This window comes from Zonotrichia leucophrys, chromosome 1A, assembly GCF_028769735.1.
Source record: "Zonotrichia leucophrys gambelii isolate GWCS_2022_RI chromosome 1A, RI_Zleu_2.0, whole genome shotgun sequence".
NCBI lineage: Eukaryota > Metazoa > Chordata > Aves > Passeriformes > Passerellidae > Zonotrichia > Zonotrichia leucophrys.
In genome coordinates this window covers 5,558,517-5,584,172 of record NC_088170.1, presented here as the reverse complement: position 1 = coordinate 5,584,172, position 25,656 = coordinate 5,558,517, and the positions used below count along the sequence as shown (strand labels likewise).

The 25,656-nt window shown below is 38.3% G+C and overlaps 1 protein-coding gene across 13 annotated transcripts in view; it reads left to right on the top strand.

Moving 5' to 3' along the window:
• The window catches only part of ERC1 (ELKS/RAB6-interacting/CAST family member 1), a 271,066-nt gene that overhangs the window by 67,767 nt on the left and 177,643 nt on the right, over positions 1-25,656 (top strand). For 9 of the 13 annotated variants that reach the window (XM_064736111.1, XM_064736137.1, XM_064736129.1 and 6 more), the window contains exons 4-8: positions 2,887-2,961; positions 4,895-5,050; positions 6,804-6,887; positions 9,400-9,567; positions 16,247-16,414. In XM_064736111.1, coding sequence (XP_064592181.1) covers positions 2,887-2,961; positions 4,895-5,050; positions 6,804-6,887; positions 9,400-9,567; positions 16,247-16,414 — 651 coding nt within the window. The remainder of the gene's footprint in view (positions 1-2,886; positions 2,962-4,894; positions 5,051-6,803; positions 6,888-9,399; positions 9,568-16,246; positions 16,415-25,656) is intronic. The other 4 variants (XM_064736157.1, XM_064736148.1, XM_064736207.1 and 1 more) reach the window with 1 other exon arrangement.

Genomic DNA, 25,656 nt, shown 5'->3' with positions numbered 1-25,656 from the left:
CTTGCAGGACTGCTTGGCAGATGTAATTATGATGCACACCTTTAGTTCATATCTTTTTCTGTGGTAGATTTTCTTGAAAATGAAGATATATTTCATCTTAGTTTTAAATTAAGAATATCTAAACCCCAACTCTGAAGAAGGTTTCCACCTTGTTTAGAACTTCTGACTATTTCTAGCCTTCAGTTTCTAGTTATTGAATCTTCAAGATTTTTTTGGACAGAACAACCAGTTTTGGAATTTTTTTCCTATGAATGTACTTTGGTGCAAATTGCTTGCAACTCTATAATTTCGTTTTTCCTTTTTGCTATTACTTTTAAATGGAGTTATTGAATATATGAAAGCAATCATAACATAAAAAGTGATTTATATAAGCCACCCCCTTTTGTAATAATTTAATATGCACTCAAAGGTGCAATGATGCTAAACTTTACTAACCTGTTAGGAAACAATAGTAGTTGCATAATGAAGTTCTTAATATGTTAAAGTAAAGGAAAAATTCTGTATTACTTTATCAGAATGGATAACTTGCAAGGAATAAAAGACTGGTTTTCTCTTTTTCTGATCCTGATATTAGTGTGTGGCTCTGTGTTTTTTTTAACTATTGCACAAAATCCCGTTTCACCGGTTGAAATCTTTATTTTCATCCATCTATGGGAGGTGTGTCCACAACAGAATCTGAACACATCCGAGATGTGATAGATTAGTGTTTTTCCATTCTGCCACATGGATGCAGCCTGTATTTCCTAATTAAGAAGGGAATATGTGCACTGCTTTCCCTCACTCTGTGTTCCAGAGAGGCTCCGTCTGCCTGTAGCTTTTTTTTTTCCCAGACTCTCCAGGATCACAGGCATGTTGCCAAAATTAAGCCCTTCCTGTGCAGTCAGGGGCTGGGAGGTGTTATTTTTCAGCAGGTTATGTCATCCAAATCACAGCGGAATTACTTCAGGCAATAGAAGTAGGACATTGCCTTTGCTGAAGTGCAGATCATCACTTCACATAGAGGGGATAGAGGCATTTCTCAAGGAGGAGCTTAGGAGAATTTTCTCTTTGGGAAAACACTGAGCAATGGTGGAAGCAGACACTGTTGTGTCAGCATCCCTTTACAGACATGCAGTTCTCCTACTGTGTATTCCACCTATCCCATTTCCATAGCAGCAGCTGATTTTGTATTCTCAGGTCAGAAACAGTGCCTCTGCACAAGTGGAAATTACCTAACCACTAAAATAAAAATAGTGCAGTGTCCAAAATACATTTATGGCATGTTAATTTTTGACCTTCTTATCCTTTGTTTTCTCAGTTGCTATAAGCTCACAAGAGTTGTTTTAATTTCTTTGAGTAAATCCCTTTTGGGAATGTAGGTACAGGTAAGTAGAGTAATAATGGTATTGCTCCACTCTGGTGCCGGTAATAGTTGTGCCGAGGCTCTCAAGTTTTCTGTTGACTCGAGGAGAAACAAATATGTTTAGAGGGATTTTCAAGTTTATTTTTTCAGGAGGATTTTTTTTTTTTTAATTTCAGAGAATACCAATGTACACTGCAAACACGCTTGTAAAAATAGCTTCTCAGAAAATACACAAATATAATGTTTACAACCAGAGAAACCTTCTATTGGATTCTCTTGTTATTCCATTCACGGACATCAACTTATGCCAATGGTCTTATGCCAGACTTATGCAAGGTTCTTGTGGCCCTTGCATGTCACAACACATTTCAGTCTTGCTTATTTCAGAGCTGTGTAGGAACTTCACAATCTTACAAGCAATGTTCTCAGTGTTTTTTGAAAATACTCTGCAACTTTACCTTTTTCATTCAAATAATTAATCTTCTGGACCTAGTTGGCATGGATGACTGCCATACAAAATTTTAACTCTTCACAATTTCTGTTGAAAAATACCAATTTGTAAATGTCTCTTGGGATTTGTTTTTCAGGTGTTTGAGGGGAGTTGATGGATAAACTGTGTGTGTGGGCACATGACAATTCATTGCTAGATGAACTGGCATCACAGTTTGTGCTCTGTGGGCACCAAAGTATTTTTCTGGTGCATAAGATGAACATTCTAACAGAACTCACATTCCTGCAGTAAACATGAGAGTGTGCTGTAAGGACAATACTGTTTGAAGGCAAAGAGTGAAAGTGTGTTAATACTTTCTTTATTGTTTCTCCTCTTTTTACATGTGCTGGCTTGAAACCCCAGCTTTATATGGTAGAACAAGTTGTTTCGGCTTTCTGTAATTTTATCCCTTAGCAAGCAGTTTGGTGCATGATATTGCTGTGAATTTACATCAACAGAAATATCACTGGACTTTGTATCCTCCTGTCTGCATCCCCTGAGCCTCTGGAGCAGTGTGCTGTACAGTCATGTATTTTCAGCTGTGCTCAAGGCCAAGAGCCTGGAGAAAGATTTTTCATCCTCTATAGTTAAATGTTGCCACTGTGGGGTAAAAAATGCTGGAAAAAGAGAGTTAACAACAGCTGCATCTTATAACTTGCTGAAATAGAAACCTCAGTGTTGCTGTTTTCAGTAAGCCTCTAGTGGAGTGCATTATGTGTATGTCTTCCATGAGAAGCTATCAAGAGTTCAGATTAGTTTAGCAGGGAGATGGAGCTTTGTAGTAGACCCAGCTGTCATTTCCAGCTTATGTTGAGTAAGAGGGGAGCCAAAGGTGCAGTTTGTGCTGTGCCTTTTTACCTGTGGCTGGGATTCTGTTGAGTGAGCTTTTGGCAATCCTTTCTGTGATATGAGAAGTGATAAAATGAGTGGACTGGCAGCATCAAAAAGCAGCATTGAGTTATGCTGTGTATTAGAAAGAGAAGCTTCTAGTAATTATGTTTTTATTGGGGCCCTGCCATTAGTCTAACTCCTGCTTTCATTTCTGCTGGCACAGGAAATCCATCGTCGATTTGAGAACGCTCCCGACACGGCCAAGACAAAGGCTCTCCAAACTGTTATTGAGATGAAGGTAAATGGTTGTTGTGCATGGGCAGCAGAAGAATTTGTTCTCTGGAAATGGGGTTTTCATGTGGAAGGTGACTCTACCAAATACCATATGCTTCTACTATTTTATTCTCCCTTATTATTGTTTTATTTGTTACTATTGATCACTGAAGAGACAGACACAGTAAAAACTTGTCTTCTGTCTGCCTGCAGCAGCAGATACAGATTTCTTGCAGTTAACCCAAAGTTCATTATATTACAAGAACGAGAATGATAGGTTAATATGAAAGATTTGTGGGATTTTATGATGTGGGCTCTTTTCTTTTTATGTTACCAACGTTTGAAGTACTGCTCTGCATTCTGTGTATTAGCAAACTTGACACCCACTTAAAGAATGGGTCATACAGCTAGAAATATGTCTGTATGCCATCATGAACCTAACTTTTCTAGATAAATTTGTGATTGAGTTCTTAAGCCATTAGTGTAAGTATTTAATGGACTGATGGCAATTGGCCAAGAGCTCAGGAGCCATAATCAAGTGTGTGGTTTACACAGCTTTATGCAGTCATATTTCATATTGAATTGCTCATAAAGTACATCAGACAGGATTTGGACAAATGGAGTTGAAAAACTGGAAACTGTCTTTGCAAGCTGTTCTTTTCCATTTTGTATCCCTCCTTTTTATTTTATTTTCCTTCCTTTTTTCCTCCTGCAACTTTTTCCATTCTCTATCAGTGTTTTCCTTATTTATATCCCATCTTTCATTTGCTATCACTCTTTTATTAGTCATCTTTGTGGTCCATAGTAATGGAAACTAGTTGACCATCTGGTAACATTAGGTGTCTTTGCTATCAAAAGAGAAACACAGGGACATTTCTGGGAAATGATGTGAGCACTGAAGATAAATACTGTTATCAATTTCAACATATCATTTTGCCTTACTAGCTCTAATTTTTTGTTGCAAAAATCCACTTTATCAATTTTAATGTAAGTATCAAACATTAATCAGGAAATCCAGTTAGATCTTCATAATGATGCTTCTAAAAATATCATCTCATGAATGAAAACCTATATTAAAAAAAATCAGCATTTTGTTTAGCTGTGTTTTGTTTATCAAGGAAAAAGTTAGAAAGGTTTTGTTTATGAAAGTCTGTAGTATAGTTTCAAATCAAATATGTCTTTCAGGAAAGACTAAATATTTTGGGAAAATGAAATAAGAAAAAAACAGTCTGGTTTAAGAGATAATAGTTCCTGAATGCATAGCCATGATCATGAGTATGCATGGAGCTCTGTGCTGTGTGAATCTGTTCTTGCTGTCCTAACACAAAGACTTGTAAAGAAACAGTAAACCAGGTACACAGAATGAATAGCTCTGATCATCCTGTATGAGGATAATGATAGATTGACTTTGTTTTTCCACATGGCTATTTTTAACCCACTGAAATGTTTTATCCATTGTACATATGAGCCAGCATTCTTTACTGCTTTATCCAATCAATAATGGATTCTTGCATGTTTTCCTTGCTTATGGTGCTTTGCTGTCCCCCATTTATGACCTCACTTAAATTAACTAGTGGCACAAACCCAATTTCTTACCATTCTTGCAGTCACATTTTGCTGTCCATTCAATTAGAATTACATTTCTCTTTGAAAAGGCAACATGTCCTCGTGTTCCTTTATTTATTTATTTCATCATACATGGGCTTTCTTCCCTGAACCAGGTTTTATTTCAGTACTACACTCTTGCTTTCCTTGAAAGGTAAAAACTAAATTGAAAAATGAGTATCTGAGCTCTCATATGTAAAGACTTGAACACTGATATCTCTAAGAACTTCCTAAGTAAATTTCAAGGGCAGGTAATTTATTGGACACTTATCTCCTTTTGTTTTGCTACAACTATATGTTAACAAAAATCAGCTAACTGTGTGTCTTTACCCATCTCCTCTAATCACTTTCAGGATTCAAAAATCTCTTCCATGGAGCGCGGCCTCCGGGATTTGGAGGAGGAGATTCAGATGCTGAAGTCCAACGGAGCCCTGAGCACGGAGGAGCGTGAGGAGGAGATGAAGCAAATGGAGGTGTACAGGAGCCATTCCAAATTCATGAAAAACAAGGTACTGAGAAACAGCTGACAGCTCTGTGTTAAACTGAGCTGAGGGAACAGGGGAGAGAAATGTGCGTGCTTTAGTTTGGAATTATGGTCTGGGTTCCCAGTCCAATGCTGGGAAACAATTGATTTAGTACCTGGCCATGATGCCACTAAAATAACTTAAAAATACATAAGAAAAGTTTGAATTGAAGTATTTTGAAAATTTGAAAACATTAATTGAAAATATGATAATGGTTTTTCAGTAAGATCAGTGGCCCAAGTTTTCTTTTTATTGTCACACTGATCTTTTTCCTATGTTTTTTCCTATGTTTTTTCCTTTTCCCTTTCTTTCCTCCTTGCTAATCCATTATTGATTCAGGTTTTATTTGATCTGATGTCTTTCCAAAGGCAGTTCATTTAAAAAAGGATATTTCTTTTTGCTGTCACTGTTGTACAACTGTTTTGCCTTTCCATTATGTACAAGTTGAGAAGAGGGTGAACTGTCACAATAATGGCTTTCCATTACACTCTCCTTCTTCCAGCATTGGAGTCAGCATGAGAGCAGAGTCTACCACAGTTGTGGTGCTGACATTAATTCTGTTGTTTGGAACACAGGACAAATACAGCAGTGAGAGACGTTGCTCCTCAGGTGTAAAGATGGACACTGGCTATTGAATTGTCTATAGGCAGAAGTCAATCCATTCTTTGTTTTTCAGTCTTTTAGTGGGTCCTAACATTAATTAGAGAAGGTTCAGGCCCTCTTGAGCAGTAAATTTAAGTATATTGTGACTAGTCCTGCCTTTCTTAATTAGCTTATGTGCACTCCCTGCAAGCAGTATACAAACCCTGGAACAGAGGTTGAAAATTACTCTACTGGGTCCTGAACAATTGTAACCCACTGCATTTGTCCTACTTGAAGTTATTGGTCAAAAAAAAGAATGCTGGGTGAAATGTCTTGGAGGAAGCAGAGTTACTTGCCCTGAAATGGATATGAGTGCTAAGGATGGGTTCCTTCCTCTGGCCTCACACCAGTTCACTGAAACACCTCGAGATAACCACATCTGTTCTTGTTTTTGCTCCTTATCCCACTGGGTTGCTTCTAGGAACTGAAGGGCACCTTGTTCAAATTAGGAATGGAGGAGGAGATTAGAGCACCACTTCCTTCCATCTTTTCTTCTTTCTTCCCTTCTTTCATTGTTAGCAACTCTTCAATTTCCCCTTGTCCTCTCCCTCTGTGTCTATAGATCTACTCAGCTGCTTGATTTCTCTTCTGTCTCCTGGTCTGCTCTCTTACTTTCCTGCAGAAAATTTGTTCCTTTTTGGTATCTGTTTGCTCATGACTCATGGCCATCTCCAATCCTCACATCTTGTTCTGTAATTGCACAGCATTTATTTTTTCAGCGTTGTATAAGTAATTTGTGGCTGTAGCTTGACAATTAACATTATTCTCTTAAGGTGAAGTATGTTCTTTTTCCTGTTGTAATTTCCTTATGAACTGCAGTTTCAAAACCCTTGGGATAAGTGCTGCATACTTGACATATGTAAACATAACCATAATTGTATATCTTCTGTTTCATAATCAAATTCTTGTCAGCCTCTATGAAATGACACAGACATTAAACTTTTGAGAGGACCCCCTGAAGAATGGAAGAGAAAATGAGTGACCAGTGTTGATCCTTCTGTTCAGTTCTTTGTCACTTTCAGTCAGTTACACTGGAACAGGCTGACTGGGAGCTGACAAATAATAAATATTTAAAAGCATAACAATGTCGTGACAGGTAGAGCAACTGAAGGAAGAGCTAAGTGCCAAAGAGGCTCAAGGGGAGGACCTGAAAAAAAGAGTGGCTGGTCTCCAGGCCGAGGTCTCTGCAGTAAGATCTCTCTTTTGTGTGCAGTGGCCATTCACTGGGGCTTGCTAGCTCTTCTGGCTTTCTTCTCCTACCTCCTTCATGGCTTGGTATAACCAGTAGAACTAACAGCCTGCTCAGCCTTGTAGCTACCTTGTTATTCACATGGGTTTGGTGTCCATAAATAACATCACTCTCCAGCTGAACAAGCTGAACATCTGTATTTGTTTTATTGCTGTTTTTTAATGGTATGAGCTGTTTGAGCAATAACCTACTCTTCTTTACTGAAGCAGATTTTCAAAAGCATTCAGCACCCATTTTGGGGACAGACTTTCAAAGAAATTTCCTTTTCCTAGTTAAAAAAAACTAATTTGAAAACTTGTGTTGAACCTTCTTAACATTTTTTCACAAAAAAATAATGAAATCTGGATGCTGAACGCTTTTAAAACTGATTGCTGGATTTTAGCAGCATGAATTTAGGTTATTTGCTGTGAAGTTAGAGTTTCACTCAAAAGAAGTGAGTATGGTTTCTCATCAAGAAGAGAGATGTGAGCACTTGATGCTGTTTTTACTTCTCTTGCAAGTGTGGATGGTGTGTGCTGCATTCTTACTAAAGAGCTCTGGCACATTGGCAGGATGGGCTTGCAGATCTGAAATGGGAGAAAGAATCTTGTCAAGAGACAAGAATCTCACAGGGCTGCTTGGGAGTCTTCACCTAATAAAATGCTGCAAGCATCTCTTCTGAGATGAGCTCAAAAACAATCTGTCTTTTTGAGAAAGTTCTACTCTGATTCATCTACTTACTAATTGAAAAAGTTTGTGTCATCTGAGATTTTTTAAGGAGGCTTTTTTTTTGTTTAGATGCTCTAGAAAAGATAACCAGTAAATAATTCAGCTCTTTGCAGCAGTTCTGTGCCTGGCATATTGTGCAACTGGTGGCTGACAGCAGAAATAGTGCAGCTGACAGCAGTGCCTCTGTGGTGAATTGAAATAGGTGGCAGAATCATCCTCTGGGCATATTTGCTTTTAGTAAAATATGAAAAAAAAAACCAACTTAGCAGGTTTGAATTAGTGAACAACAAACTATTGAGTAGTTCTGTAAATTCTTATATACCCTCTCAGTGTTACATTTAATAAAACGAGTTGAGAGGTTTTTTGAGAGGCATGTCCTCCTTCTTTTGCGCTGTTTCACACTGGAACACAGGAGTCCTGGGTTATCTATTTTGATACTATATTAATACTTTTTGGTAAAGAGTTTTCTTCCTTTATTGCCCATTATTGAAACAATGTTGTCAATATGAAAGCATTTACTCAAGCTTTTTTTCCTCAGTTATTTCTACAAGTATGTGCATATATTCTAATAAAAAACTTTAAAAAAATTACTATACTATTCTTTTGTTCATGTGCCATGTTTCCAAACATGGACAGTGATTTGGACAATTTTTTAATCTTGTGATGTCCTTTAATTTCTGTTTTGAAGCACTGAAAAATGTACTTTTGAGGCTAAGGGAATTTTTTTTAATGTCACAAACTGAATTGTTCAAGTTAAGAAAGACTTGAGTTTTTAGAAATACATCCACCTGTACTATATAATATGTAGCAGTAAAATACTGCTATTCTATGAGATAGGAAGCAAACCAGAAAGTTGGTTGCAAACTTGGGCTCAAAACTACTTTTAGACTTCTCTGTCATCTTTTATTAATTTTTTTTCAGACTTAAGAAAAATTGTCCTCAGTGATTATTGCACTTAAATTAAAATTTTATATAACTGGGGGTTTTTTGTGCATTTTTAAAAATTTTTATATTTACTGGGGTTTTTTTCTTAATAAAAATCTAACATACATTTGTTAAAATAAATTTGCATTTTTGTACTGATATCATTCACTACAATAAATTTAGGAAATTGTTCTCAACAAAATGCAGTTCCACAAGCAGTTTTCATGTTGTTTTGATGAATATTTGCATCTGCTTTTAGAAGCTTCCACAAACTAAAGTGTGTTTCATAGAATAAAATGCTGATTTTGTAAATAGTGGGAAAGGTAAAGGTGTGTTCCCATCCTCTGTAAGCATGAGGCTGGATTGGTAGGTGAGGAGCTGGAGGGCAGCTTACTGATTTGACATTTCAAAGCAAATGTTGTGCTGCTGAGAGCCCTGCAGGTGCCTCATCTGCTCTGATGTTACAGGCCAGGGGTCCTTTGTCATTACAGTTCTGCTTCATCTTCATTAAAACCTTGTCCCATTACCTGTCTGGGTTTGGTCAGTCCTTTGGAAGATGAAAAACAGCAGACTGCCACTATTAAAAAGAACCTCCCTTGAAAAATTGATGACATTGCTCCCCTCTCTTTTTCCTTGTATCCTTTGCTCATGACACAAATTTTTTGCCAGCCTTTCACTCAAGGTGACTGAAGGCTTCATAGTTCTGTGGGCTAATTTCAGAGTTGGTTGACAGTTGTGTGTATTTATAGTAATTTTTGTAAGGAAGGCGTGAATGATTTGTCCCTTTGCCCGTCCTTTGTGTGTGTTGCAGATTGGGCAGGTGAAGCAGGAGCTGTCGCGCAAGGACACGGAGCTGCTGGCCCTGCAGACCAAGCTGGAGACCCTCACCAACCAGTTCTCTGACAGCAAGCAGCACATCGAGGTTCTCAAGGAGTCCCTGACAGCCAAAGAGCAGAGAGCTGCCATCCTGCAGACAGAGGTGAAGTGGGCAGTTCTGTACTTGCAGAGTGTGCACAGAGAGAAAATCCACGTTCTCTTCAGTTCTTAGGTTGTGCAATCCCACAGCTGCCATCCAGTGCTGCTTGTTCTGAGCACTCTGTATCTTTGATCATATGTTTGGTTCTCCAGGCCAGGGGATTGATTTAAAGACAAATATGTGTGAATAAGTGCTTGGCTGAATTAGAAATTGCACTGTCAGAGCTGGGAGGATTTATTTGCAATGAGGAGAGAAGGGAAAGGAAGATGATTCCAATAGCAATCACTCTGCAGAGGCTTCACCACTACTGTCAGAATGTCCAGGAACTCTTGCTTTGCTTACACCTAAATATGGACTTTCGTGGTTTATGATGCTTATTCCAAGGCAGAAGAAAAATATTTTCTAAACTGTGTTTTGATGACAAATGCTTAATAAATTCCCATATTACATAAGGCCCAGATGTATAGCTGAACATCACACAGATAATGAATGCAGCATAAATGGGTTGCTTCTGGACGTTCTTGAAGAGCAAGCAGGGAATGTTGTGTGCAGACAGCACTTCAGTCCCTGGCTTGGAAAATTGTAGTGTTAGTGGAAGTCCAAAAGATGGCAGTGATGCATCAAAAACTTTGTGTTGTTGCAGCTGAGAGTCAAAGCTAAAAGAGCTGAGAAAAAGCATGCAGGAAAATTGTGGGTGACACTGCTGGAACGTTCCATATTATCAGAGCATAAGAGAATTGGCCTGAACTTTTTACCGTTATTTGGCTTTCCTTTAGGCAAAATTGGTGAATCTGTGGGTGCTCATGGCCTTGTTGACATGCAGTAATGAAGTTGCATAGTAAATATTTTTGGATGTTCTAGGATGGCTTTTCTGATTATTCTCAGATTTATGTAGAGGTTGAGATTGCATTAGTGGGTATAGCTGGGAAAGTGTTACAATTTACATTCATAAACCTCCTGTTAAATTTGTTCATTCCTTTTTGCTAGTTCATTAATGTACCCTAGATTAGTGCATGTCTATTTAAAAGAAATATTTGAATTTCAAAATATCATTAAAGCAAGTTGTTAGGTAAATAAATATTTTCAAAGGTAAAATGCAGGCTTTGATCCATTGCAGTGATTGAAAAGAATATAGATATGTTAAATGTGCAGTACTGTGACAAACCTACAAAACTAGAAACACATTTCTCACTTCTAAGTAATTATTAGTAGTACTTTTGTACCCATGAGAGGTGAAGTTCTTGAACAAATTTACTTTATTAACAAGCTAAAAGACTTCCACAGAGGATCATATTTTCAGCTGTTATGGTAGATAAACATATTTATTAAATTAAAATGTCTAGAATTGAAACACAGTATTTAAAATGAAGACTTGGTTATATACCACTGATAAATACTCTTGACAGTTATTCAGAACATCTTGATTTTATTTTACCTAAAGTCCAAAGTACTTTAATACTGAAAATTATTCTGCTTTCTAAGTTGCAATATTACTAAATAATCAGTGAGTCTATTTGTTCTTCATTGGCTGCTTCCAAATGAAATTCTCTCGTAGCACCACAAAACCAAACTGGATTCTTCCTTTCAAGAAGATAGTTATACTTTTTGAAAAGTAATCTCATATTTTTCAGCCTTGTTGGAGTTCTTGTCGGAAAGCTCAACAATTAAATTAAATTCACAGGTGATCTTCTTAAGTATAGGATTGAAACATGCTGAGAACAGTGTTGAGATGTTTGTTTTTGCATCCTGTGATGATTTGGGTTTTTAAGTGAAAGGATAGCTTTCCATACAAGGGTTTTCTTTGGGAATGAGGTAGGAATGTGAGATCCTGCTTGGCCTCACTTCTTGACAGCACTGGTCAATGTTAAAACCCAATTAGCTTCTCTCAAGACGCCCAGAAGAGAGCTGCAGTTTCTGACATACATTGTCAGACATCTTCATAGGGGATCAGTTTTTTTAAGTCAAGTTTAAATAAACATTAAAAAAAATATATTTACCTCTGCAAGCCTCTACCTCTTATTTAATCTTCTGTTAAAGAACCTGCACACAGGTGGGGAAAAGGGTTGATATAACATCTCAAAAATGGATGTGCCACCTGCCACACTAGAGCTACAAGCAGCAGTGAGCTGTGTGTGGGGTGTTTATCTTGAGGGCTATTGGGTGGAGAGGATATTGTGGTTAACTTTTCAATTTGTGTAGAAACCTTTAAAAATAGCTCTAAAATTGTAGAGTCACTTTGTAAACAAAACAAAAAATAAGTCAGTATTTACGTTGGAATTAAGGCTTTATCCATATAAAGTTTTCACCCAGTGAGCCCCTCAGTTTAGATCAGTGCCAGAATTTCTGTGGCTTCAGTGGGAAGTTGCATTAACCAGTGAGAATGCTCTCCTTTATTTTTGTATACTGCCCAAGCTGGCATGGGTCTGTAATTGGTCTGTTCTATGGTAAATTCAGATTAATAGTAGAAAGATGAATCCAATCATGTGGAAGTTTTTATTTGCTTTGAATATCTCATTAGAACATAAAATTTTCTGAGGATTTTTCTCTATTGGGGCTTATGCTGGCATTTTGAAACTGCAGTAGATTCTGCCAAATCAGAGGCAGAGGAATGGATTATATTTAGTGAGGAATGTCCAAATGGCAGCTGGGTGTTTCTCACAACACTTATCAACAGCAGCCACCTGGACACCCAGTGCTGGCACCTGCAAACACTGAGGTGAGCTCACAGAGCTGACTTCACTGTGTTCAGGTGTTTGTTGTCCTGTGCTAGAGCTTGTGCAAGAGCATTTGAACTCTTCTAACTTCTGACACAAGCAGGCCTTGGGAGCTGCACATCTGCTCTGCACTGAGTTTGTAACCCTGGCAGGGGCTCAACACCCTCTGCACAAAGCCAGGTGTGAGCACCTCTGCTCCATGGCATCCTTGTGCAATCTAAGTGGTCTAAAAACTGGGAGGTAAATGTTCATGAAGAATTCACTCTCATCTACAGACCATCCTGGATATGCTGTAATTGGTATAAGGAGGTGAAGAGTCAACTCTAATCTAGCTAAAAAGAAAAATCAGTGTCAAAAATACAGAATTAAGTTAAGTCTTGTGGTAGCACTGCATTCAGATTAGTCAGTAAACATAGCTTTAAAGTGTTAATTGCGGACTATGCAATTAGTAAAAAGGCTTAACTCCTTTGGATTTATGTTTCGATTTATATTTGTTTGCCAGTTAGTAATGGAATGTCACAAAACTGATTCTTTTAAAAATGAACTCATACTTGGAAACTTCATCTAACAATAGCTACAATAGGTAAGAAGCAACTCTCGCCTCACATACCAATTTTAATTTCACGTCTCTGTGCATTTCTCGTTGATCTTTAAATTCTTGATGCTGGCATAGAATTACTTCAACATCTGCTTTAAAAAGTGGCTGGCTCCTGTTAGAAACCTTTGTAGCTCTTGAATACACATTTCAGGATGGGTGTTCCACCTGTTCCTTCTGCTGCTGCCTCTACTGTAGTCACACCTACAGAGAATTAAACTTTAGATTTTTGCTGTTACAGAGCAATTGGGGCTTGGGTATAGCATAGGGGAGGTTGTACCTTCTGATACCACTGGGTAAAGTATGGTTTGGTTCACTGATCCAAATTATGGTTCAGCCAGGTTTGAACAGGTATCAGGTGGGTGTGAAGAATCACTCAGGAAAAGTGAGTGCTGTTTTTTCTAGGCATCCCTGACATCTTCTTAAACCCAAGTGGGAATCACCAGGGTTGGAATAACCTGCTTGCCACTGTACAGTGGAGATGGTGATAAAATTCAGAAAAAAACTCCATGTTTTCAATCTCACTCCTGTTAATGCAAGCTCCTGAAACTCAGGAGCACAGTGAGGTCTGAAACTCACTGTGGACTTCTGAAAATATAGATGATTTCCCTGTAGTTTGGAAATATGCTGAAAGCTAAGACTGTCATTACAGAATTCAGGATTTTGAAAAAGGCTTAAGATAAGATTTATATTAAATATAATTTCATTTGTTGTGCTTATTCTGGTAGTACTTGGAGCTACTAATGGATGAACTGTCCTTTGAAATTTGGATTTCTACATGTTTAATACATGGCTAGACACATTAAGAATAGAGACATAAAATGTTGTTTACAGCTACTGGACAACTCTTTGAAGACAAATCAGTGGTTCCCAGCACAGTTTTTCATATGTCACCCTTAGAGTGAAGAAATTTAAGCCTTGTGTGTGGTATCCACCTGAAGAGAAGTGCCCTGTACCTGGGAGGGTTAAAGGTGTGCTTGTTTTGCTGCAAGCCCCTTGTGACAGGAAGGTCAGGCCTGAGCTGCACTGCAGGGTTTTACCTGCCATGCAGAATTAAAGATGTGGCAGCCATTACTGGGAAAGCAGTCAGGTTAACACAGGGTTAAGACAAAACCATCCAAGACACAGAATTCAGGAGAAGGGGTGTCAGCACCTCAGTAGTGTTTGCCTGATTGTTTCTGTGTGCTGAGAAAATCCTGAGCTGACTCTGCTGGAGCTGGCATCATCTGTCTCCCACAGATCTCAATTCTTGTCACTGTGGGAGGATGCCATGCATAAACTGAGCTGACATGGATAAACAAGTGCAGTGTTCTGCCAGGAATAGTGCTAAGGTGATGATTGTGTGTCCTGCCAGCCTTTGAAAATACTTTTGAAAGTGTTTTTTATGGTTTCCTAGGCAAAGACCTCACACAAATAAAACCAGGAATGCAGTTTACCCCAAACCATAAGCTAATATGGAGTTCAAAGAGAATAATCAATCAGAAAATGGAAAGCATTCTGTGGTTAAATTTCTATTTGCAGATGTTCTCTTTTCACTTACTGCTGTGCTGTAGGCATCTGGACTGTGTCAAATATTTTGCAGCACAACTATTGAGAGTATTATCTATTTTCTTGTGAGGGAGATTTCCAGTTTCCCTTGAAGAATTAATGAAAGTGACTCTTAGCTTTGATATCAAAGTTTCCCAGGGAAGAACATACCTAATCAATCTATGGAACTGTATGTTTTAAAAAAGAAGACAAAGCGTGATCCACCTGCTAAACCTTTCATTGCTAATACTATCCATCCTATAAATCATATTTGGGTAAGACCTGGTACTCTGATATCCCTGCAGATCCCACTGTATACCCCATTTGCTGGGTGAGAAGTCAGGAATGTGATTGTAATAATGTATAAGTGAGAGGGCTCCAGACACAGGTGGCAGTGGGGTTGCAGTGCTGATGGGGAGAGCAGGGCAGCTCTTTCCCTGCAAAAGAAGGAAAGTGCTTTCTGTCTGTATGAAAAAAGGCACCAAAGGGTTTTGTGGGTGGAACACTGGAAATGCAGAGCCCCAGAGACAACTTTTCCATTAGCAATGCAAAGTAAAATGGAATTAGAATAATAGGTTAAAACTGAATGTTGCACAAAATACCATAAACAGAGTAAATTCCTAAATTCTTACCCTAGCTGGGGTTGTGCAGTGGCTGTCATCCTTTCACTTCATGTCTCTGCTAGTCTGTGCTGTGCAGAAGGACCAAGAAATTCATTGATCAGCCTGTTTACTCTGTGTGACTGATGTCCTGTAATGGATTCAGCTAACAGGAACCAAATCTGATACTGTCAAATGAGATTAGCAGCCAAGCTGGCAGATTTGAGCTCTGGCTGAATGCTGAGTGGATAGGGGTCAGTGGGTTTCTTTTGGATCGTGAGCAGGTTGGCGGTGTTGGATTTCTTATTCCACAATAGCCTTTGAGATTAGTCTGTGCTCTGTGGTGACCTTACTCTTCTCAGTGAATTTGTATTCAGGTACCTCTGATTCCTTCTCCCATTTCCTTTGTCTTGGGAGCTCTGTTTCACATATGGAAGAGAAATGCAGGAGGAAAAGCAAAAGATGCTCAACATGCAGTTTTGAAGTTTGAGGTCACCACAGAGTTTCCAGAGTGTGTTTCTAAATTCACTCGGGCCTTGGGAGCTCTATGTGTGTTTGTGTGTCCAAATTGCACCCACAATATCCTGTACTGTGTCATTTATTCAATTTTACCTTTAATATAAAATCGTATGCTGTGGAAAACATGTTATATTTAAACAATCACTTTGCTTTTTAAGCCAAAATATTCTTAGCCATCCTAAGGTAACCTCTTTCCAGTTGTGATCTGCAATGGCTGCAAAGAGCTCTGCTTTTATTACCTTCAGGTTCAGCTACTGTTGTGATTAAAATTTAGACTATAAAGCGACTGTCTGGTACTATGAATCAATGTTTATTCTCTGATTATTAGTAATGTTTCAAATAAAGGGGTCAGTTTCCCTGCACGTGAGAGAACTTCTCCACAACACATTGTGTTGGCTTCTACTTTGAGGAAAAAAAATTTAGTGTGTAATACAAGCCTGAGTTTTATGAGAAGTATGATTTGAGGTTTTCCAAGAAGGAGCATTATTCACATATTGTTGGGAATAACATGGTTGATTATTTTTAGTATTTAGTCTTCTGTCACTTATGATAACTGTTTTATCCCAATCTCATGTATGCTGAATTCATAAAGAAATTCAGAATTCTTAAAGAAAGGGGTGTTCAGTTTCTGAATCTATTTAATATTTCCCCAGTGGAAGTGCAGTTTCACTTCCCTGAAGTTTCTCTCCTTGTGCTAAACAAAGTTTGTTCTGCATTTGTGCTCCCAGGTGGACGCGCTGCGGTTGCGTCTGGAGGAGAAGGAGACCATGCTGAACAAGAAGACCAAGCAGATCCAGGAGATGGCAGAGGAGAAGGGCACTCAGGCAGGAGAGATCCATGACCTCAAGGACATGCTGGAGGTGAAGGAACGCAAAGTCAACGTTCTTCAGAAGAAGGTAAGGTGTGAGAGCTCCAAGTCACATAAACACCTCTGGTGCATCCCAGTTTCCAAGGCTGTCAGAAGGTCTGAACTAGAATGTACATTCTGGAGATTCATGTTCCAGTCCATTGATGTAATGGGAATATTATGAAGGATGAATTTGTTTCCATTTTTGACAAAAAATTGGAATTCACAAAAGAGGTTGTTGCCTTGCTGTGATTGCATGTGCTGCTTCTGCTTCCATTTTAATATTACCAGTGGCTGAGGCATTTTTATAAAGGCATATAATCTGAAAAATCAATCCTTTCCCACCCAGCACCTTACCAAAACCACGCTGATTTGAAGCACAGGCTGATCATGACTTCAGCATGTGACTGAATGAATGAGAGGTTGGAGCAGTAGAAGCAATTAGGATGGTTTCTCTGTAACTGATCTTGTGAAGAATTGTGTGTAACTTTTGTTAGAAATGCTGTGTTCTCATACTTAATATTTCTTGGGAAGTGCTAGAATAGGATAATCAGACTATCCTTCAGATCTTTTTAGATAAGAAAATGTAGACCTTATCAGTGAACTGGGTGAGGTCTGGGTCAAAAAAACATGTAGACTGTGTCAGACAAATTAGAGAGGCATCCCAAAGGCATTGAGCCCTAGGGCAAGGGATGTCATTATGGATGATTGGTGGCAAATTGCACACACAGTATATCCCAGTTTTCCTCTACACAGGGTAAAAAGAGAGAAATGTGTGTACTGCAATAAATTTTAATTTGAAGAACATTTTTTTGTCTTTATCTTTCGAGAAGCTGTTCTTGGAGCTGTTATTCAGTGTATTAGCCTGAGGAAGTAGGGGGTTTTGTTCTCTTTTTTTTCCTAGACCTTTAAACAATTCTGCAGAATTCTTGTGATATTAATAGTTCAGAATATTGATTAATTTTTGATGCCTGGCCAATGCCTTTTCTTCTTGTCTGTAACCATAAATCATGAGGGTTTAGGTCATGTTCAGTTCTGTTGCAGCAAATGTCATGCAGGAATGGAAGTTCAGGCATGGACTTCAGCCATAAATAAGTAATTAATAATTTAGAGCAGAGCCCTAATTCCCAGTCTTCACAGTCTCATTTTTTTTGGCTGTTCACATTTTTAGAAACACAGATTTCTGATTTTTTGTGCTCTGTTTCTTTTTGTTTTACAAAACTGGTCGTACACCCTCCAGACACAGATTGAGATCCCAACTGAATGTTTAACCAAGGGGTGGGGAGCCTGACATTTGTGTAAATGTGAAATGTCACTGAGGTTGTTTTATTTCCACTCACTCTTACACTGCTTTTTCACACAGTTTCTTGCTCTACTTGACACTTGAGAATGATCTTTCGTTAGATCATTTATAGGCATCTCTAAAGGTTCTTTTTTTTTTAATACTTGTTTTATTGAGACCACTGTAATTCATATTGAGACAGTTCCATTTTGTGTCTTCATGCATCTGACCTGTTTTTTCAGGACTGTTCCCTGCTGCTTTCCAGTGGAAGTACCTGGTCTTTTCAGGTTGGAAAGAAAGGACCCAGGCTTTTAAGAGTGAAAGTTTTGAGGTCCTGTTCTCTTGGATAGCTCCTCTGAGGATAACACTGCAATATGTGGTGTTCTGTAAACCTGTCTATGAACTTCTTAAACAAGAACAAAACAAAACCCACTGAAACAAAGCACTATAAAATGCTCTGGTCTGAAATGGACTTACTTTAAAGATTATCCATGTCCAGTTCCCCCTGCCATGGGCAGGGATTCCTTCCACTAAACCAGGGTGCTCCAAGCCCCTATCCAACTAGGCATTGAATGCTTCCAGGGATGGAGCATCCTCAGCTTCTCTGTATAAAATACAAAAACCTATCTGTAGAAAAATGCCTATTTCCTGCTGCTAACTAGAATCACATGCAGAGATTTGAATTTTCTTTAGCCTTGAAGTTGCTGGAGGGATTTTCTTTAACATCAACAGTTAAATTGTGAGAGTTGTAAATTCAAAGTGTAACTAGCTAACCTAGAATATTCTTGTGGAGGATCCAAGTGACAATTCTTTTATCTGAGGTTTGTGGTGCCATATGGAATTCCTTTTTGGTTTTTGTATAGCCTGGGGTAAAAAACTGGAAGTTCAGGCCTTTAAAGTTCAAGGATTGATGTCTTTAACTCAGATTTTTAATTACTTGTCCAGGCCTGGAATTGAAGACTAGGTGTGGGATTTTCTATAGAAAGGGATTTGCATTTTCTTGTTCTCTTTAACATTTTTCCAGAAAAGCAGAGCTTGAGAAAATATCTAAGGAAGGACTTGTCTGATTTTTTAATATGTATTATTGTGGAAGGTATGAGAACTTGCATAAAATCTGTTTCAGGTGCTAGGGAAAAATTATGAAGCCTCATTTTTATCTGGTATACATGGCTGTTCTTTTTTGACTGCACAGATAGCTATCTCTGCCCTCTGCCTGGAAACTCAGAAGCCTGTAGCTCTTTTCATATAAATATTTTTCTCTTAATTCTTGTAAACTGTGATTTGGTTTTTTTAGTTTTGCATTTCTAGAGTGCATCTTATTAAAGTGCATATCTTGTTTTCTGCTTTATCCAAGTGCTGCTATCTTTCAGTTCTTCCAGGACATGCAGAATTTTATTGCAATTTAAAAAAAAAGTCAATTTTTAAACTTTTACCTCCATGCACAATTGTGTTTTTATTCCTCCCTCTGTTACAAACTGGTATGTTCACACAGATCAGGTTTTAGTCTTAGGTTCTAGTTGAAGATCTGAAGGTCTGGTTTAAAGTATCTTCATAGGTCATAGGTATTATAGATAGCAATTTGTCTGGGTTTTTCTCTTTCTGGCTTAGTTATCTGATAGTAAATGTTTGTTTTAAGTTTATTGACATGGTTTAAGTGCTACTCAGGTATTTCAGCTGAATAGAGTGGAAGATCAGTGAAAGGCACGTGGTACAAAAAGTGCTTTTCTTGTATAGTGTTAATTACTATTTTTGTATGGAAATAATATGTATTTGGAAGCAGCAGTTATGAGAAGGAACAGGGTAAAGATATGGCAAGTTGAAGGAATTTAACAAATCAAGAATTGGATTAGTAGATGCTATTCAATCAGTTTTCACCAAGTACTCTTCCTTCAGCATTTACTCAGACATTTTTGAAGTTAGATATTTTTGAAGTTGTATTCTAATCAACTCAGTTTTGCACACGAATATTTTTTAATGCTAGGTACAAAAAGTGATAAAGATCTGAAAATAACAATTTATTAAAAATTAGTTACTTGGATAACTTGGCCATTTAAGAAGAGTTGCTTGCTTCTTTTGGAATTTAGAGATTGCCTGTACTAGAATGTAGCCATAGTTGAATGGGTATTTGGACCTGATGATTTTTTTATTTTCTGTGAGTGTTTTAGATGTGCAATCTCCTTTTCTGATTACACTGGCAAGGAATTGTTTGGCATGGTGCCCATTTCTGCTATCCTAAATTGCTTCTGTTGAAACAAAAAATTATTTAAAACGCACCCTTTTTTGGGGGTTTGTATTTGGATTCACTGACACAGACCACCTCTTGCTTTGCTTTATGAACCATTATTTTTGTTGTATTGAATGAAGCTGGTGAGCTGCAAAGTCTTCTTTTTAGTCATCCAAAAATCAAGGTGAAGAAAGTAATGGAAGTTTACTGGCTGATCAGAGATCAGTTAAATGACACAGAAGAAGATTATGAACAGCAAAGATCTGAAAAATTAACATGACAATTGGCATCATCACTGGTACCCAGTAGGCACCAAAATACATTTTCTGGGTTGCTGAGGAAACCAGATGCTTCACATTTTAAATCCTGGAGTTTTTCCAGTTCTAACCTCATGCAGTGATGCTGCTTGATAGTACCTTTATTTTAGACAAAAGAAGTAGGGCATATGCTAGAAATTTGGAAACTTTGGCTTTATGTCTGAAAATGTAATGCAAAAACTAAGTTTTATAGAGCTTAGCGTTTATTTTTTTTCTCATTGCATTTAAAATGGATCTTGCATAAAATCTCATTTTAAGTTGTTAGAACTCAGGGCCAGGGGAGAGCATCTTTGAAAATAAAATAGGGACCATGCTGAGCAAATTTGAATTCTGAACCTGAAAAACATTAAATGGTGCTTCATTACTCTTTTTGCTATATCTACATATCTGTGCTGGTAAACAAGGATGAAAAGAAATGAGAAAAAAAATCAATATTTTGCAATCAAAGTATTTTAGGGAAATGGCATTTGGGACAAAGGTAAGTAATAATACACTGAAAGAAAAAAAAATCCAATGGGGAATCAATCACCTCTTGCTTTGGGGGCAGGCCGTGTTTTGTCTTGGGGAGGGAGGTTAACACTCCCTTCTTTGTGCAATGCAGCTGCAGGCAAATAAAATGCAAGTTTTAGTGTCTGAACATAGCAGTGTTTTTGGCAGCTTCCCATGCTCTGTGTGATAATTGACCTGTGAGAAAGGAAGAACACAGATGTATTTTTTTTTTGGTGGCTGTGCTGACTTGTTTAGCTAGAATTTGGGAAGGTTTCAAATGTTCCTGCACTTTTGAATAAGAAGCATTGCCTTTCTCCACAGAAGATTAATATCCTCTGCTTCCCAGAAATCTTGGAAATCAGAATAAATATCTTGTGCTTAATGGTTAGAAATACTGTGTGGCAGGAGAGGAGGACAGCAAACAAAATGTGTAACTCAGTTGTTTAAAATCGGTGGTGCTCATAGTTGGTTTAGTATTCCTAACTTTGAAGTGCAGTGTTTGTACTTTAAGGTTTATTTTCCTTCTATTCCCTCATCTCTGAAGTAGGTTTACCTTCTCAGATACCTCCTCTCCCACAGCCTTGAGGAGATGAGAGAGCTCAGAGAAGGAACTGCATTTTCAAAGATCTAATTCAGTTTATGGCAGTTTCACCCAAGGTGTGACCTTCAGCTTGCCAACCAAGCTAATGAATATCTGGTTTTCTAAGAATTCATGAAATCCAGGCTGGACTTTGAGACATGGCTTTGAGCTCTCTCAGCAATGGCATTTAGTGTTTAAAAGTGCCACAGTGTCCACACTGTAGGCAATGGCTTGGTGATACCTGCAGTGTGCCTGAGTCTCTGTCTGTGTGAGCTGTACAGAGAATAACTCAGCAAAAAGGCAAAGGCTGGCCCAGCAGAGATGGGTTTATGTTCATTTACAAAGTGGGTGTGCATGATTTTTTGGATGGTTTTTTGCCTCTGTAACACTCCTGTAGGCAAACTTATCTGTTAATTTTGAGTTAGAAATTATACAAATTCACTTGAAGGCTGGTTTGTAGAAGTGTATTGAATACAAAAAATTCTTTCTTTTATAGACAGATTTGACACATTCTACTTGATTGGTTAACTAACAAAACCATCTTCCTTGCAATCAGTCTTTAAGAAGAACAGAAAAACAGTAAGAAAACAGATTGTTTGTACTAACTAGTTATTGTTTCTACAACTCCTTAAAAAGTCTTACCAGTCTGCTGTGAGAAAACAAAACCTGTTTTTTCACTCTCTGTGACCAGGCTGTTGCATCCACACTTACCCTCTGTTTTAATGTGCTTGAATCATGGGCATTTATGGAGGAGCAGCGCACAGGCTCAGCTCATCCCTCTGAGGGAGGGCAGGGTGGATGTGCTGCACTTTCTGCCCAGCTGGAGTTGATGAAATAGCTCCTGTTTGTTCATAACTCAGGGCCTTTCCCAGCCCAGGTACAGGAGTGTTTCTCTAAGTCTCTGTCAGAGCTCGACTTCTGCTCTTTTTACTCCAGGTCTCAGGTCATGCCACTGAGCTGGTTCTAAACCCAGTTCAGAGATTTCAAATGCCACAAAAAAGACCAAACGTCCCCACAGGGTTTGTGTCAGCTTCTTTATTAAATCTGACAGATGTGACCTCTAAGATGTGTCCTGGGGGGCCATGGGGAACTTGTGTCTCTGTGTCCCTGAAGGGATATCAGACTTCTTATGCTGCTGCTTTTTGTTTCATTCAGGCCTTCCCGTCACAGGCTTGCTGATCACCACTGGACAAGACAAAATTGAAATTTGTGCCTTTTAGAAATTTCTAGAAGATATTCTGGCTTATTGGTTACCCTTTGTGTCCAAGATGCTACAGTAGCTTCTCTTTTCACCAGTATACTTTTAGAATTGCTTTACCATGGGGGGTGGGGTTTTTATTGACATTCATAATGTCAATAGTATTATCTTCATTTAGAAGAATAATAAGAAAAATTAGGCAGGCTTTTAATCCCTCATCTCTCTCAAAATACAACTTGTGGTAGCAATGAAAGTACCAAAGAAGACTGAAAAGGCTTCATTAAGTAAGTTCAAATTCAGCACAATTTTCCTGTGAGGTTGTTTTTCATTCCTGACATCCAGGTAGATTAGTTCCTTAATTTCCAAATGGGAAATTAGGACACAACACAGAATTTATTTTCGTTTTACAGTGAGCCATGACCACATTCAGAGTACAATTCCTGCCCCTCCATTTTGACTTTCTAGTTCTCTGACATTCCATCAAGACCTTTCAGAGTAATTGCAGCCCAGCTCAGGTGACATGGTGTGTCGTGGGTTTTGGGTTTTTTTCTTCCATGAATATGCAACTAACAAGATTATATTAGGGCAGGAGAATAGCACAGTTTCTTCATATCACTTTTAAGCTCTTTGAACGTTCAGTTTTAAAGGTGGCTTATTGCCATACAGAGTTTGTTACCACAGCTTCAGGAACATCCCAAAGATTTGGTGTCTTTGATTCCTTTGAGCCATTTAATAACATACATTTTTCTGATTGGAATATGGATCCTAAAAGGTCTACAAGCTTATCTTGAGACAGCATTTTCCAGATAGTCCATAGTTTGCAGGTGCTGGTAGAGATGGCAGTGTATTCTCCAGGGACTTACCCAAGGAATATACTATTTATGCTATTACAGTAATTTTGGTGCTACTGCAGCATCTATGGCAGAAAAACCTACTGGATTCAAAATAAGATTTTGTGCCTGCCTATGTTATAATTTAGAATTTTTAAAGGGAGAATGTGCTTCTTTATTTCTATATTACTTTTTTTTTTTTTTTTGTTGAGCATTTTGTGGTGCCACAGTAAAAATAAAAACATCTGTATTATATATGTACCTATATTTCCAGATGTATGCTAATACTCTTTTAGAAAATCAGATGTTGCTCTGTGTGAAAGAAAGCAAGTCAGTTTCTTATTTTGAGAACTAATGTAAGGAATACTCTCTCCATTTATATTGATGTTATTAGAGAGTCTTGCCTGTTGACTTTAGTAACTAAAGTGCTTGATTGGTTTTTTTTCTGAAGTAACCCTTGTAGATGAGGAGGCTCACACAAAGAAACCAAGCAGGCCTGTGAGGTTAATGAGGTTGGCTAATGAGGTAGTTCAGCTACTGCATCCAGGTGAGGAAGGGTTTTAAAGTGATGCACGCTGCTCTAACGGTGTCACACAGATTGATAGCAGCAGCTCAGTTACAAGAAAACTCAACTGCAGTCTCTGGTATTATCTGAAACCACAACTCAGCAAATTTGGCAAATCTGTCATATATATGGAAGGAACTTTTCTAGTATCTCTCAAAGAGAAGAAGTCACTTTAATATTAAGTCCTTCTTGGGCCTAGAGATAACCTCTTGACTGGTGAGACAGGGCATTACTCATAGGTAATTCTGGTTTTTTGGAGGGATCTGGGAAGCCAGCCAGCTCTGGGGCTCCTTGCCTTCATTATGAGTTAAAAGTGTACTTTTTCTGGCAAGATAAAGCCAACAAGCTTTGTTGGTGCGTTCACTGTTGTGCAAGGCAAACACAAACTTCCCCATGATTGAAGAGGCAGGGAAAGCAAGGGCATGTGCCACTTTTGAGGTTGCTTACATCACTCATCATCCTCACATGGCTTTTCACTGCTCTCTGGGTTGTGAGGCTTCACAATTTCCAGGGCTTTGGTCACCAGGCGTTTTCTGCCCCTGGGAGTTGTGTCTGAGCTGTGTCTGGAACAGACATTAGTGATTGTGTTAGTCAGCTTAGGGATCTGCATTGGAACAGGGAAAGAGTAATTTGTCGGTTAATTCAATAGTTTGCTGGATTCAGGAGTGAATTTTGAACCCATTGTGCTAAACAGTCCTCAAAGCTGGGTGTCTGCACAAATTTATACATTTTTTAGGATTGTCATAAGGCACAAGTTTATTAACATCTTTCTAATCTGTGATTTCACCCAAAGGGTAAGAAAACTGGTCAGCAAGGAGTAGTGTCAGCAGAGAAACTTAAGTTCCCTTTGTCTCAGGACAGCATGGATTTGCTGCTTAGGATGCCTCTCTGCATGATGAAGAGGTCCCAGCAAATAATGGTACTAATTTAGTACATTAGGTTTTTAAAATTTTTAGGGGTTTATGAGTATGGAGCACTCACTAATATGATACTTTGATATTTAGTCATCTATCGTTGTGTTCTGAAGTAATTCTGTAAGAGCAGTGATAGCTAAATACTGAAAAATACACACACACAAACATACACTGATATTTAGTATTTACAGTATGACTTCCTAATCCCTTGCTATTCATCAGTCCATATCCTTTCCAGGAGAATGAAGCAGGACAATCACAGCTGACTGGCCACGTTGTACACTGGGATTAGAAGCATCCCTCCTTTACAGAGGTCTTCCCTCAGTTTTACCCTACAGTGTATCTTTGATCATAATAAATCAGTGATTTGGGCAATGTAATTCAGTGGCTGAATCGTAATTTAATTTAAAGTCTTTGTTCAAGTTGTACAGCCTTCTGCTTGAGTGAGCCTAAATGATAATGTAAATGGAGTTTAGTTTGCTGTGAGGATTTCCTTTATAATCAGCATTAAATCCCATGTTCCCAACCTATCCATTGCTCTGCCTCAATGGTTGATCTTTTCTGCTCCCCGATTTCCATTCTTGGCTCTCTCAGTGCTCTGAGGAGTTCAACCTTTCCTCTCTTTGTGTCTTTTCTTCACCTTTTTTTCTGCTGTGAGTTGATATGTAGCACTGTACTGTGTGTCTCTAACCAGGAGATATCAGTGTTGCAGTGTCCTTACTCTGTGTAGAACCGAAATCTCAATCAAGTCAGGAAAACATCATCAGTATTGCTGAGTAACAGAGATCAAGTTGCCACACGGTGAGGACTGGTTTTTTCACAGTAATTTTCAATGAAATATGGCACATCGTTTATCCAAGTAAAGAAGTTTAATTGTTAGCGTAGAAATGTT